Source organism: Electrophorus electricus, chromosome 8, assembly GCF_013358815.1.
Source record: "Electrophorus electricus isolate fEleEle1 chromosome 8, fEleEle1.pri, whole genome shotgun sequence".
In the NCBI taxonomy this organism is placed as follows: Eukaryota; Metazoa; Chordata; class Actinopteri; order Gymnotiformes; family Gymnotidae; genus Electrophorus; species Electrophorus electricus.
This window is the reverse complement of record NC_049542.1, coordinates 26,541,069-26,557,139: the sequence shown is the minus strand read 5'-3', so window position 1 is coordinate 26,557,139 and position 16,071 is coordinate 26,541,069. Positions and strand designations below refer to the sequence as shown.

Below are 16,071 nucleotides of genomic sequence, written 5' to 3'. Positions count from 1 at the left end.
TGCTTTTTGCACTGCCATGGACACATACTGCTCTGTAACCTCAAAAGTGATCTAAAATTCAGAAGAGGAGAAGCTTGCTATATGGAAAAAAAGCCTAAAAAAATTTGTAGAACAAGAAACACAAGAAAGCTCAAGATACGAAACACCCTCTTATTTCTTGAGCAGATGAGAGTGGTTAAGTTTATTTTCTGTGTACATATGAATTTTCCAAAGTGTTTTCATGCAAGTGAGCATGTACTGATGTGCATTTATTTTATTTAGTTCTACAAAGTCACACTGTTGGCATGATAATGACATTGCGTAAGTGTGAAGTGTTGGTGTTTAAGTTCACACCAGCTATAAACATCTGTGAAGAGGGACTGGGCTTTCATATAGGCACCACTGTTCCATGTTTCTTTAAGAACAGGGGAGGGGAAAAAAAAAAACCAGAACCTCAACACTATGTTCGTCCAAACCTTTTGCATCCACACAGTCAAACACATAGTGGAACAGTCCAACAATACAGCGGCACTCTGATCTTGCACACAACATTACAGGTGCTCACAAGAGTGCTGTGGTAAAACTCAACATGCCCTAAGAATCCATGTCAATGGACGCGTAGGTCAGCAGCCACAAACACCTGCTGGAGCAAACAGGATTCAGGATCAAAGCTTTATGTCCATTTCTCTTATATACACCATAAGCCACACAGGCAATCAGAGCCAAAGTAGAGGACACAACCATGCTAATGTCACCATTTTAACCACATTACATATTCTGTACTCCAATTCTAAAAGCCACAGGCCACACATGCAAAAGATTTGTTACAAAAATGTTTTTAAAAATTTAAATGAATCACATTTCATATTTATATATCATATAAAATGCTTTACATACATGGTATTTTATATTAAAACATTTCCATAAGGTATGTGTCAAAGTTGTAAGTGTATGAAAGGGGATATGAATAAAAAATGTTACTGTATATAAAAAGGATCATAATACATTTTATAGTACACATGTAAGACAACGTTACACATCCTGAACTCGGGCTCTAAGGCAGGCTGTCAGCTGCTACATCACACCAGCACACTGACCATGGAAGGAAATAGTGTGAGGTAGCAGAATTATTTAGGTAATGCCAAACCTCACCCTCTAGTCACACTGGTGGCCAGGCAGCCACAGATGTATTTACTGACAAATCCACAAAGGGCCATGCTTTAGAAAGGACACCTGTGGCAAAGAGCATCATAATGTCTTCACGAACATTTAAGTGAAGCTGTTATAACATCTACTTCCTATCTGTTTGGGGATCTTACTCAATGGTTCCAGTCTTGAATGCCTCTCGTGTTCATTCTGCTTTCAAAAATGTACATGGAGGATCCTATAAAATATTTCATGAATCAAATTACTTTGGTATAATGAGTTTTGAACCACATTCTCTAATTTGCAGTACACTGTGTTGTGTAAGTGCCAATAAACAAAATATCACAGTTTCTGGCTATCAATAAAATGTACAAAATTACACCATCATGGTAGTATGCAGATTGATTTTTTTTAAAAGCCAGAACAACAATGTAAGGTTTGTACAAACATTTGGTGAAACTGCCATGCAATAAAGAGTTAAAGCTTTCCTACAGTGTGACCTGCAACTGTGACTGCAGATGGTGAGAAAAATCTGTAAACACGAGAAGAAACACTGCATTAATCAAATTCCAATGTCCCAAAGATAATAAATTTACAAAAGCATCTAGCAGATAATCAATAACCAGTGTGAAACTACACAAGAACAGAGTGTGTAGGGTGTGCTGTCGGCATAGAGTAAATGAGCTAGTGTGTCTCCACACTAGAAAGAAACAACATTCTGTCACACTGCACCTTTCCTTCACAGCGGTCATCTTCCTTTAGTCCCATACAATAGCCACAGTAATGGCAAACTCAGCAAGTGGCCTTACATTTCTTGTCATTCCTCTTTCATCAAGCATCACAGTTCTTCGCTACCATGCACAGGCCATGTGCTCCACGGCGTTCCAAACACGCAGCCGGTTAAATCCGCCCTTCCTGACCCTGAAACAGTCGAACTTCCACAAAGCTGATTTACTCAGGCACTCCAGTGGTGAGGATTTCCAGGAGGAAGCATGCTCCAGCACAGACTAATCACCTCTATCCCAGGAATCGTTGGTCTCAACTAACATGGCAGCAGCCACACCGAAAAGAATGTCCTTCCGGATTTTAAACCACCACTCACCGTCTTTCCCTTCACCATCTTACTCTCTCTCAGCAATATTCTTCTCCTCCCCCATGCCCAGTTGGAACCAGGCAGTGAGGCGTTAGAGTAATGAGCTTACCTTTATTCTTGTAAGCCAGCTCAAACACCCCTCCCTGAACAATTCTCTCACACCACATTATACCCACGAACCCACACAGCCACTGCCCACGAGCCATACCCAGGGACAGCCTGAGCTCTTCCACTCCTCACACCAAGCTCCCGCTGATAGGCTGCAGTCACACTTCAGAAAGTGCAAAAGGCCTCACTCACCACCATTTCCCCCCTGCAACTTGTGCACAGTGTGGCATCCATTAGCTACTGCAGAATGATCTTTGTTCCTCAACTAGAGCACAGTGTGACTTTAAGCCAGTCACATCCAGCTGGTTTCTCTCAGTGACACACAATGGCAGAATAAGCTTGTCAGACCCCTTACTGCCCAAAGTGACAAGCACACAGATATGCCGGGTCTATGACGGGGTTTTGACAGAGACCTCTCAAGTCAATATTTCAATATCTGGTTGCTGATGAGGGTTTTTGTATCTTGATTCCCCATGTACTGCATTTTGACACTGTTGATAAATTTTTAAAAGGTGTATTTTTCTTCAAAAAAAGCAGGGTCTTGCTTAAAAATGGGTTGAAAATTCTGAGGTTAAATTGTAATGGCAAATGTCAGTTCTACTCAGGAGCCCATATTTCATTTTACTGAGTACACTGTTAAATATACAAAGAGCACTCATTTATTTGAAAATGTAGCTTTTCTAAATCATATAAATTGCCATGCTCAAGAACTAATTTGTAACCATATCAACGTTTTAGTGACATCATATTAATAGCAGACAAAAAACAAGGAAATGGCACATGAACAAAGATAAAAAGGACAGAGAGTTGGCAAAAGACAGAGGAATGAGAGAGAGAGAGAGAGGCAGGGAGGAGAGAGAAATGGATGGAGAGAAAGAGAAGGGAGGGACAAAGAGCAAACAGAATCTTGGAAACCATGTGAAAATCTGAGCTATAAGGGTGCTGACATTGTGGGAGCTTAATGGGAACGGATGGCCAGGAAGATTGAAGCACATTTCACATTGGAGTGGAGGCAGAAGTAGGACCCTGGGGAAGGCTCAATTTTAAACTCCACCTAAGGAATCGAGGACCTCTGGTGGTATGAAATTCTGGCGGAGGGCGGAGAGCTAAGACAGACTGAGTCCTCACCACCGCACCCGCAGCAGCCTGAGGACAAACTACCACCAGACGACTCACTCAACTCCTCATTCCAAACACACCTGTTCTAGTTAGCTGGGAACGAGAAACTACTTCTCTCACCTGTCCAACATTATATAAGTACCACTGTGAACAGAGTACAACTGAAAGCTATGGTGGAGGAAAGATAAAAAGCTACAAAACTCCAGCTTTGAGTGATCAATATATGTTAATGTACACATTTCTTAGGAAAATCATTACATAAACAGGACTAGGAGCTACAACGCATGGACAAAAATGATTAAAACAAAGCAAATGTATTAGGCAACAGTTTCCTATAATGTTAAAGTTTGACTGCAAGTGGCCATTCAGGGAGCAGCAGTGCTGGAGCTCCCACTGTACCAAAGGACTGAGCACTAGTGGTAAAGCCTGGCTGAGCAATAAAAATAATAGTCCAGTCAGACTTGGAATGGAATCTAAAACCTTAAAGCTCAAACCACTCCTTAAATAAAATGATTTACAGTGTCTATAGTTCTTGTGAGGCAATTCTTCAATAGACCATTCACAGAGAACAACTGAGCACCACTGCTGAGAAACAGGAGACCCTACATAGTCTGTTCTTGCAACACTACACTTTGCGTGTGGACTAACAGATACAAAAGAAGGAACCTTGCACAAAAGTCCAAACCATAGACCCCAGGCAGGTGAAGGCAAGTTGCTGTGTGTGGGAGGGAAAAAAAAAGTAGGGCAACACTATGCAAAAAAGCATAATCCTAGCCATTTCTACTTCAGCAAGCACGAAAAACAAACAAACAGTTCGGTCAAAGCCTGCAATGCTGAACGAACACAGTGCTTGTCTGTGGCCAAGTGGACTTGACAAACTACATTTGTTATTCAGAACTGCATGCACCACTCCTGAGAGCCAAAAAGAAAGGAATTTAAAGTTTTCTAGTCTGGATCTCAAGGACATGCAGCCAGACCAGATTTTTGCTCCAGCCAAACTTCCAACATGCCAGAACAAAGAAAACCAGAACACTGAAAGCCTGGCACAGATGCATCAGGTAGAGAAAAACTCTGAATTGTGCCAGGGTCTCTGAGGAAACACTGCAGTAAACTCACCAACAGAAACCACCATGACGGCCTCATATTTAAAGATCAGCATTAAAACCCATTCTTAGCAGGACATCATGACACACGACTTATTCACAGGTTCTTGTTCCTCCAGCCAGCAAGCTGGATCATTGGCTCTCTGTTACCTGGGTATAACCTGAAGTGGCTGTAACGAAGATTATGATGCAACAAAGACTGTTGCCAGTTCTACTTTTAGGAGATTAAAGTACTCATCCATGATTTAGCAATATTTATCAACAATAGCCAGTGGTCAGCAGCTCATTCCTGTGGGATCAAGAAGACAAGAGGGGAACACTCTTTTCCTACATCATATTCTGATATGTCTCCTAAAAGCCTATAACAGGGAAAACCCTGGTCTATTCAGATGAACATATATTGCATGTAATCCTGACCATTTTTTCTATGACGTAACTCCAGATTTGTGGTAAAATTTGGTAAAAATATCAGCTTTAACACCTCAGACATCAGAAAACAGGAACATGTGGGCCTATCCCCTCACCTTTCTCACCAAATGACTCACACTCCAGCTCCACGTCCTCACAGCTGGTGTATTCGGGTGTGGTGAGCAGCTCCTCCTCCTCTGAGCAGCTGAAACTGCCCATGGGGCTGTATTCATCCGGCCGAAGCCCGCGGGCCATGCGCGGTGAGGGGGGCATTCCCGCCTCTGTGTGGTTCGAGACGTGCGACTCAGTCCGCATCATACTGTCGGCACTGTGCAGCGCCACACTCGGGTCCAGCCGGTGCATCCTGCTGGGGTCTCCCGGCCCCCACCTCCTGTCGCCCAGCACTGGGCTGCGATGGGGCGACAGTGGGCCACGCTCCACTGAGTAGGAGCGACGCGACAGGCCGTCAGCATAGAGAGGCTCCTCCGGCTCGCCATATGCCAGTGAGGCGTCACTATGGCGACGCTCATGCCGGGCCCGTGACACCTCAGCATGTATGCGCATCTGCTCTTCATAAGGCTGCGGCTTGACTGGGTAGCGCGCCAGGTTGGGGTCGCTGCGGTACTGGGCCCGGTAGGCCTCTTCCCGGCGCCGACGCAGCTCATAGTCATCTGGCCGTCCGCTCAGGCGCTGCTCCTGAGAGAGCCAGCGTCCGCGCCCATCCCGGTATGCGCTGCCATTGCTGTAGCCATCACTGTAGCCATATCCATCTCTGTAGACGCTCTGTTCCTCGTACATCCTGGAGTCCCGTGGGGAGAGACCCAATTCGCGTCCGTAGTCGGACGGAGAGTGAGCCATGCCACCGCCCACCGGTGCATGCTGCGATCCTCCCGCCCCCTCTCTTTGGTTATACACCGTGATTGGGTCCCTGGATGGTGATGGCCTTCCTCGCCTGCCAATCAAAAAGGGAAACATTAACACAGAATGATAAAAACAGAAAACAGAAACCAGAAACAAACAGCTGGAACATCCAAGAAGCACAAGACTATGGGCTCAGAGCAGGGGTTACACGCAATAAATAAATAAATAAATAGAAAACTACCACACACCACAGTTCAGCTCCAGCTGCATACAAGCGCTTGGCATATAACTCCCCGCCCAAATGTCCGTAAGGTGCCCTAGTCGACACAGACATTCGTCAGCGGTATCCAGTGCTCCATCTTGTCCTCAGCAGAGGCTGTGTGTCAGCAGCCAGAAAACCATTCAGGTTCTCTCATTGCTGACACAGAGGAGTGAGAGGTCAGTGGTGACCAGGATCAGTCCAGATTTGGAATGACCCGAGTGTCATGTCAAGTCAGAGAGGCAGGGTCTGACACTGCAGGTTTTAGACAGAGCAGTCCCTGCACACACAATATCAGTTCTACACATAGCAGATATTGCTGCTCTCAAACATGGAAGACAGAGTACAAAAATATGAGAGGGAGAGAGAGAGAGAAGGAGAGAGAGAGAGATAGAGAGAGGGAGAGAGAGAGAGAGAGAGAGAGGCAGGGAGAGAGAGAGGGAGAAGTAAGTAAGTTTAAGAAAAAGATGGACAATGGGCCTTCAAAATCAAGGTGAGCATGGAAGTTCAGCATAGAGTGACAATACATAAACAAGTACACATTAAACGACACCAAGTCAAAGACATGAAAACTCATTCATTATACATCTGTGTCACATCAACGGCCAGTCCTAAAGCCAGCGTCATCCACAGACAGAGTGGACAGTATTGATCTTGGCTACAGATGACACCATTCCTTCTTTAAAGCAGTAGAATCACATCATCGTGATTAATTGGTGCTACATTCCCAAAACAATTCAACACACAGAGATCCCACAATATCAACACACTCATGTGGTGGGACCTTCCTCACCTCTACCACCTTCAAATCCCTGAACCACAGAGTCAGTTAAGAGCCTTTATAGTCCTTAAGAGTCACACTGACTGATGAAAACACAGCAGATTAGAGAGAACTTGTGTTCTAAATGATGGATCTAAATCCAAGTCCTCCCAGTGTATTACAGAGCATTATAGCAAAAGGGAGATTACCTCTCATCATTCACTTATATTGTGTATAAATTCAATATCTGACTGCATCAGGGGCCAAACCAAGGATTTCTCCACAACAACATGAACAGCAGCTAAGAGGCACAGCAGTGTGTGTGTGTGTGTGTGTGTGTGTGTGTGTGTCCGTGTGTGTCCGTGTGTGTGTGTGTCCGTGTCCAAATAGTCTGCAAGCACAATGTCTGAGGACTTAAATAATCCAGATTTAAATCTCACTGTCCCATATCAAAACAAGGACAAAATGTTGTCTAAAGACACTGGTGATTATAGGTGAAAAACACCTTAACATAAAACTGTCCTGCAAGTGCCAGCACAGAAAAAATTATATATTTAAAATTGGGGAAGAGAGTCCACATGCACAAACATCTTCAGTTTGTTGGAAGCAAACTGTGAATCCAATTATGTATAAGCACAAATCTAAATATAATTAACAACACAACATACAAAACAAACAAGTGGCACTTGATCAGCTGTGTAAGAGGTACACCAGTCCCTATAAGACGTGTGTGTGCACGTTTTCATGTGCGTATGCCCTTGGCTAAGAAGCTTTCCATCCAGTGAAGTTGCAACTGTGTGTAAATTACCACTGAGCACAACTCTGTCCTGCAGTAACTCATGTGCTGGACCGCCCATGTCCTTGGCCAAATGCACAGCGGGGCTGTAAGCTTAGCCACCCCGACCATGCAGCTTATGTACCCCTATCTTCAGCAGAGGGCGCCAGAAAACAGGTCACCAATGTCTCTATGCTAAACTGGTAATACAGCACCACCATATAAGGGTAGGCTCACATCTGCAGCATGCCTGTCGCTCCCAACTGCACACACACACACACACACACACACACACACACACACACCACCCAGGCTCCTCGTACAAATCACACAGGCATGGTGAAAGAGTGATGCCAAGCTGCCCAGTAGATGAAGTAGCAAAGCATTGTTGGAGTGGCACGTGTTACAGTATAATGCTGTTACTTTGGCTCGTGTTTAGCAGAACAGAGGTCATGCAGACTTTGGCCTGCAAGGCCACACAAGGAGGATTAGGCTCAGCTGATTAGTGACTGCCTGGCACTTACTGCCAACCGAATGCAGGTCCTGGGAAATGGCCTTCTCTCACAGGATGATTGGGGCGGGATGTGGGTGGGGTGTGGGTGGGGGAATCAGAGTGCAAACACACACACTCCACATAGAGCATCCCCCAAAATAATACCATAGCCACCCCTCCCCATCCATTAGTACAGCTAGCTCAGCATATTTCAGCAGCATGCGTGTGCATGCATGCGGCACTGCAAGTACATGCTGTGTGCATGACTCCAGTCTGATCTCTTAGGATTAGATGCAGATTAATACTGCATAAGGGGATTTTGTGCAAGTGTGTGCAAGTGTGTGTAAGCATGTGTGCATGCGCGCGCCCACAGTTGTGCATTTGTTTGAAGAGAGCTCCATCTCCTGTCAGAGATCTGGATTACAACGAGGAGAGACCTTTAATACATCATGAGCTCCAATGCAAATCAGGTGTTAAAATTCCATGAGACACCCACCCACACCCAGAAATGATTGTTACCCACAAAGACAGATTACTGTGATTTGTTCACTTTCCCTCCTTCAGCACACGTAATCTAAAATGAAAGAATGACCATAAAGTATAGAATGGCATCTTGGCATTTGATTTAATCTGGTACATGTTCCCACACATTTCAGACAAGCACATAATTGGGCATCTCTTGCTGCGCAGTTGTGTCTTAGCCTTTCATTAATATTTCATTCACAAGAGTGAAAAAGATTTGATAGATATTGGTACATGCATTAAAGTGCATATTTACAAAGATGATTAAGTACATATCTGAGCCCAGCTGACTTTCTTTTTTTTTTTTTTAACAGCGGTTTAAGTTTTCCCAAAACAGACTACATTTTGGGTTAAAAAGTTATACTTCTAGAACAATGTTTAGCAATCTAATACATTTTATTGTGATGAAGGAAATTGTGTATAAAACACACACACACACACACACACACACACACACACACAAAACTAAGTAAGACATAACTCACAGTTTAGGAAAAGGAAACCTAAATCTTACAAAAGACAGCCTTCACACACTCTCAATGTTCTGTTATATACGTGCACTACAATATGACTTAAATTTGCAAAAAATTGAAAAAAAAAGCTGAAAAAGTCAGAAAGAGAAAAAAGCTTTCCATCACGTAACCTTTAAGGTCTTCAAAGAACATTCATAATACAATCTCAGTACTATAGTATTACATCTTAAAGTCATTAGGAGCTCCTCCCAATTTAGCTGGGGGTAGTACAGCCACACTATTACCAACAACCTTGTTACTTAAGCCCCTCCCCCATCCTACACTGACATCCTGAGACAATACAGCACCAACTTGGTCCACAGCACTGCACGGCAGAAATGAGTCATACTTTAAAACGCTTTGGCAGGACGCACCAGAATGTTGATGCAGTATTCCAAATCTATTAGTATGCCCCTGGTGTCTTCCAAAAATGCACTGATCTTAATCATCCGCTATTCAAATCTCCAGTAGGCCACTGAACAACAAGCCCTCATTAAGACACACGGCTTCTGACGAAGCCAATACCCCCCACCTTCACTCCATGCAGATTCACCCAGTGCTGCTCATACTTGTGTTATTTCTCTTGAAGCTAATGGCTTCCTTGTGTTCAGTCAGCTGTGGATGTGGGTTTGCAGAGGGCCAGGTCCAGGGCCCTATTCCCAGCCTGTGCAGACACCACACTGGGCTGCAGTGAGACCCACAGAAGGTTATTCTATTTATGACCTAAAACTGGACTGGAACTCAGTCAGGCAGAGAGAGAATGAAAGAGCAGGCAAAACAAGAGGAGAAAGGTTGAAGAATCTGACATCTCTCCTCTTGCTCTCTCAAACTCTCAATGTTCTCCCGTTCTCTCTTTCTGTGATGCATGTTCTGAATTTAAGGATCCAGAGGCAGATGTAAGGTGGAGTGAGAGCGTATGTCCAGAGGCAGGTGTGAGGTGGAGTGAGTATCTCCTCTTCTCTCTTTAATTGAATTAAAACAGTTTCTCTTTTTCTCCATGTAAACTGTGATTCATGCATCACTCTTGCGTCACCATGTATGGCGTGAAAGTCTCCTGCGTCTCAGAATTAAAGACCGCTGCTGTTCTTAAGCCAAACATTTTCCGAATTAAATATTTCTCCAGACTTTCTTCGAGCTGCATCTAAGCCTACCACATGTCATGATGCTGTCAGAGAGCGGGTGCATAAGGGGGAGGGAGAGTAACGATTTCATTCTTTATCATTAGGATTTAAGTGCTGAACATGACTCTGCAGAGAACACCACATTTTAAACACTAACAATAACAGCAGTGTCATATTCACCTGTGCAGATAAAGCCCCTGGACCAAAGTGTCTACTGAATATCAGCAGTCAGCTGACATCAGGAAGACTGAAAACTATTGCATGAGAGCCAAGTGATCATACATTCATAACTGAAGAGGCCTACTCAAAGGATTATAAACATTACAGTGACTATGAGCTTAAAAAGGAGAATTTCAGCTTTAATTTGAGGGTATTTGCCATCTATACATACTGGCCCAGCTAACTAAGACAGATACTGTCACTTGTCACTCTTAGCCATGGTGTGTTTTTCTATGAAGTGACGTCTTGGGAGAATAATCCCAACCGTCCGGACATTGCATGCTGCGCGCATAGGCTTGAATGACCCATCACGGGTGTACGGCTTGGGGAACACAGGACAGTGGGCTCAGCCAGGAAGGTGCCACTGCCTCTGCACCGACCCGTTTGGGCTATCGTTAATAGGGTGATGGTACACATGAGCAATGCTGTCGGTAAAGCTGTCAAGACCAAGAATACAGGAGCATAAGACACATACACACCCACACACACACACACACACACACACACACACACACACACACACACACACACACACAGCAGCACTTGACAGAGGATTCTGACAGACCAGAAGATTTAAATCTATATCAGTGTGTTTGTTTTACAGAATACACTCAAGTGGTACAACAAAGTGTTTATAAACGACGCTTGGAAACCTGAAATAAACCAGGCCACAGAAAGACTCCGCATCAAACAAAGACTACGCATAATGCACAATTCCTCATCTCATCCTAAGCTTCATCTTACCATGGCTGGGGCTGTGAAGTCTCTGGTGTCAGGACTGTGGAGGTGTAAGTTTAACTCAAGTTTAACTACTTAACCTTTCTGCAAATACACGTCAGCACTTCTCCTGCCTAAAGCTGCGTCAAAGAGACATAAAAAAAGTAGTGTAAAATTTAGTGATGCTAATTAGCATTATTTATAACAAACACTGTCTTACATATTTACCAAAATAAATATATAAAATCAGAAGCATTCTGAGAAATTCCAAAGCATATAGGTTACCGCACAGGCCCGCACCTAATAATGGAATGAAACTGACATTCCTTAACGTTTCTCAAAATATATATTAAAAAATAAATTAATAAATCATTCAGTACATTCACAAATGTAAGAACAGCTTCAGTTTAGGACATGGGAAAACAATTTACGCGTACATGAAGATATGCACACACACGAACACACGCACAGTTACAGAATCCATGTGTCATAGAATACCACGTGGCAAGAGACTACAACTGAGCTCAACTATTGTTTGTGGAGAGATGTCGCTTTAAGTGGCATCGAAGTCTACATTGTGATTCGGTCTGACACCGTTCACATAGGTGCCATATTGGTACCGGATTTTGGCAACCAGCCCTATTAAACGGCACGTCCACACTTAGTCTGTCCACGCTCTTCACTTTCCTAGCACACCTTCTCAGAGACCACAAGCTCAATACTTTCTACAAACAAATCCACAGACTCAGAGTCCATTCACCCACACAGAGTCCAGATATCCGCACTAACACTGTGTGCTTGTACATCCAACTGTCAACATTCTCCCATCCACACAAGCTCCGAGTGCACCCATGCACTCACTCCGTATCTACATGTACACATCATACGCAGAGTCCAAACTTTCTGGTCCCAGTCATCCAATGCTTACATGTCCCCACTCTCAACATTCGCAGAGTCCACTCATCCACACTTGCTGGTCCACTCAACCACCCTTTCCACATCCACTCAACCACCCTCTCCACATCCACTCTGAGTCCATAAGCTGCAAATCCACACAGAGTACACACATGCACACACTCCTCTTCCCAAAGTGCCCATCCACATTTTTATACATACAGCCACTGTGAACCAGGCATTAGTACTCCTAAATGTTACAGCACAGTCAGGCACTGTCAAAGAGAGTTTCTTCAACTGGAGCAGTAATTCTTGGGCCCCATCACACATTTTTTGCATTTGCTCAACCTTAATACACCTTTAATTTTAATAAATACTTGGTTTTCTTTACTAAACACTCAGTGAGTCATTAATAAATACTGAGCTAGTCTTTATATAATACCCATCGAGCTGAAACTGGTGAATCGGAACAGAAAAACACTGAAGTGCACTTTCTGGGAATATCTAGGCCTATGGCTGGAAACACTGGAAAACAAATTTTTACAAAAGACATGCTTCTGAGATAAAATTAGCCAATTTTAATTAAGTTGAAGGTGCTGAGCATGAATTTGACAATAGAAATGCTGACTTGGCTATCGTTTCTTAGAAATTCACAGTTTTTTTATGCATTAGAAATATTATGAAATAACAGATACTGTAACAGAAGTCCTGTCTATTTGTGACTTTGCTTTGCCTGTTGTTTGTGGACCTGCTCAGGATCATCTCTGACTAGCGTCCAACAGTAATCAGCCAACGTAGAAGTGGACCACTTCCCCTGCTATCTTTTCTCAAATGCTGAAATGTCCTGATGAAAGCGTTCCCCATGCTCGTTGCTTACCATGCCGCAGTTTTCAGGGAAAAATTCCAAATGGGAATGAAGGAAATGGATCTTTAGGGACATTGTCAATCCAAGTTTGTGATACATTGACAACACGTCTTTAACCAATTCCTTGTAGTTTCCAGCCCTGACATTCCCGAGGAAGTTAGTTGACACCAGACGAAATGCATCCCCATCCTTTTTCTCATCACCCTTAAGAAGGTAGTTGAACTTCTCATCTATGAAGAGTTCACGGATCTGAGGACCCACAAAAACTCCCTCTTTAGTTTTTGCTTCACTGATCCGAGGGAATTTCTCAGACAGGTATTTAAACGTTGATCCATTCCGAGCCATGGCTTTTACCAAGTTCTTCACCAAACCGTGTTTGATGTGTAGTGGTGGTAGAAGTATTTTGTCCGGTTCTGCCAGTGCTGAATGCTGCACATTCTTCTCTCCAATCTTCAGAGACTTCCTCAGGGGCCAGTCTTTCTTCACCCATCAACAGATCGACTACCTTAAGGTCAGAACAGAATACTTGCTGTATTCAAGACAATCCAGCAGCTACTTCATGTTGTCATATGTCTCTTTCATATCCACAGCGTGTCTGACTGGAATAGATGGAAGACGATTTCCATAATGCAGCAATGCCTTGAGAGTCATTTTTGAAGAGTCTATAAACAATTGCCATTCTTGTGGGTCATGCTCTATTCCGAGGGCATTCAACAAGCCGTTGACATCAGAGCAGAACACAAGCTTATCTACCATTCTGAAGAAAGTCTCTAACTGCAGATGCCGCTTTCGATACAATGTCACTCGTACATTTTCCTGAAGAAGACTCCATTGCTGAAGTCTTGAGCATAGTAATGCTGCTTTGCTCTTGGACAGTTCCAGATCACGAACAAGATTGTTCAGTTCTTCCTGCGTTATTCTGTGTGGCACAGGTGATGCACCTTGACTGAATTTAGGATCAGTTTCCTGACGATCATCCGACATGAAAGGCCCAGGAAACTCCAGAGTCATTTTGTCTCCATCGTCATCGTCTGAAGGATTATTAGAAACTTCTGTTGGAGGTTCGGGAACAGGAAGTCCTTCGCCATGCGGAACAGGTCGGATAGTAGAAGGTATATTTGGATACGCTATTGCCCACTTCTTCTTCTTTATAATGCCTCAAGAAACAGGAGGCACCATGCAGAAGTAGCAGTCAGTTATGTGATTGCTGGGCTGCCAAACCATCGTAACGGCAAAGGGCATCGACTTTCTTTTTCCATTCATCCACTGTGACAGATTTGTTGCACATGTACGACAACATGTGTGTGGGGCCCAGGACTTGCCCTGGTCACCGATCTTGCATTCGAAATACAGATGATATGCCTTCTTCACTTTTGCATTTGAAGCAACATCCTTTGTCTAATTTCCGAAAGTCACTTCCTCACAAATGTAACAAAAATTGTCCGCAATATTGATACAGTTACGAGGCATTGATACTTGTTGATTGACACTATCTGAATCACTTCAGTAGTGTTTATAACGCAGCTGGAATTACATTTAACTCAACGCAGCTGAATTTACATCTAACATGATGTTTAGCACAAGAAGTAACAGAAATAAATAATTTGTCCTATGGTGTCTTGCTTTATATATCTCCCTATTGCGTAATCTTACGCCAGACTGTGATGCAATAGACCTTCCTGGGTATGATCATCATGATCTGATACAATATAATGCAATATTTCTCAATATTTTGAAATATTAAAAATTTTCATCTTATAGCTGGACCTAATACAATGTCTTTTATGGATCACATGGGGTTATCATTAAAACGAGAGCCAATAACAAATTTTCATGGTTATATCCGTGTTTAGGACGTTGAAATTATTAACAATTGCACCTTATTAACTCAGAAGCATTTTTTGTTGTTGTCCAGTGAAATCAAAGCCTTTAAATAAACAAACAGTTCAACACACTAAACAGTGAAGGTCATTTATCTCTTAATACACCTGTAATGTCTCGGTTTTAAGAGAGAAGGACTGGGATCACAGCCCAGAACAAAAGAACACGCAGTGCTAATGTTCAGAATTCCATCAACTTCACTGCAATACAGTGGAGAAGGCAGGAGAAATTGAGTGTATGACAAGCACTGGTATTAGACAGAAGCATGAATATCCATTTTCTGTATAAATCATGACATTTTAAAACACCAGAGAGGACAATTATAAGACAGACTGCTTACTACTGCAGATTATTTGTGTTAAGTTATAAATAGCATGAGCATTTCCTATTCTAAAGAAACCAATGGTTTAACGTCTGGAGACATAGAGCAAAGAGAAGCTAAACAGACCCATGGGAGGAGACCCTATCCAGGGTGCTGAACCTACAATTTTCTTCATTTCCCCAGTTTAGGTCAGTGTTTATAAATGAAAGGGCAAACCATCAGAAGAAATCAAGATGACACCCTTACCCAAATCGGTCTGGCCTGGAGACTGCTGAGCAAGCAGGAGAGGAGTGTGAGTGTGATCCAGTGCTCTTAAAAGCTAATGCCCCCCACCTCCACCCCCAAAAACCCCTCCCAGCCTATCCCGTCTAGCTTTTCAAACCATTAGGCCAACAAGAAGAAGGAAAAAAATCATGGAAGCTTTACCTGGCCTATCTGCAACATCACTGTAAAGGACATTAAAACACAAGGCAATCCATGTACACAAGACACAAAAGATGTCTAGCAGAGCAAAGACAGTTAAATCACATGCATTTCATAGTTTCAGATTTATTCAAATTCTAAATGGCTGGCAAAAAACACACAATTCCAATTGACTGTATATCCCAAATGGCTCGTTGCAACCATTTACAAATACGATGGTTCTTATATTTGGACTATGTGATTACGCAAGAAGCAGCTGTGATTTTGGTTTTAAATTAGAGTCACGCAGGCAATTACCTACGCCATGACATATATAAGACATGAGAGATTATCGCGAATGACTGTAGCCTATATAGTCCATCTTTAAATTACTCTGGAAGGGTAGTAGGTAGTCATGACAGTTAGTCCGTACCCAACGCGCTGGACAAATGCACATCTTACGTATTACGCAGTCATGTACATAAAGAGATTTTATTGCATAAAGCAAGTAT

General features: G+C 43.1%; 1 protein-coding gene across 1 annotated transcript in view; it reads right to left on the bottom strand.

Moving 5' to 3' along the window:
* rims2b (regulating synaptic membrane exocytosis 2b) overlaps positions 1-16,071 on the bottom strand; it is a 91,446-nt gene that overhangs the window by 49,610 nt on the left and 25,765 nt on the right. Inside the window, exon 7 of the mRNA XM_035529286.1 lies at positions 5,073-5,908. Within this exon, the coding sequence (XP_035385179.1) occupies positions 5,073-5,908 (836 nt within the window). The remainder of the gene's footprint in view (positions 1-5,072; positions 5,909-16,071) is intronic.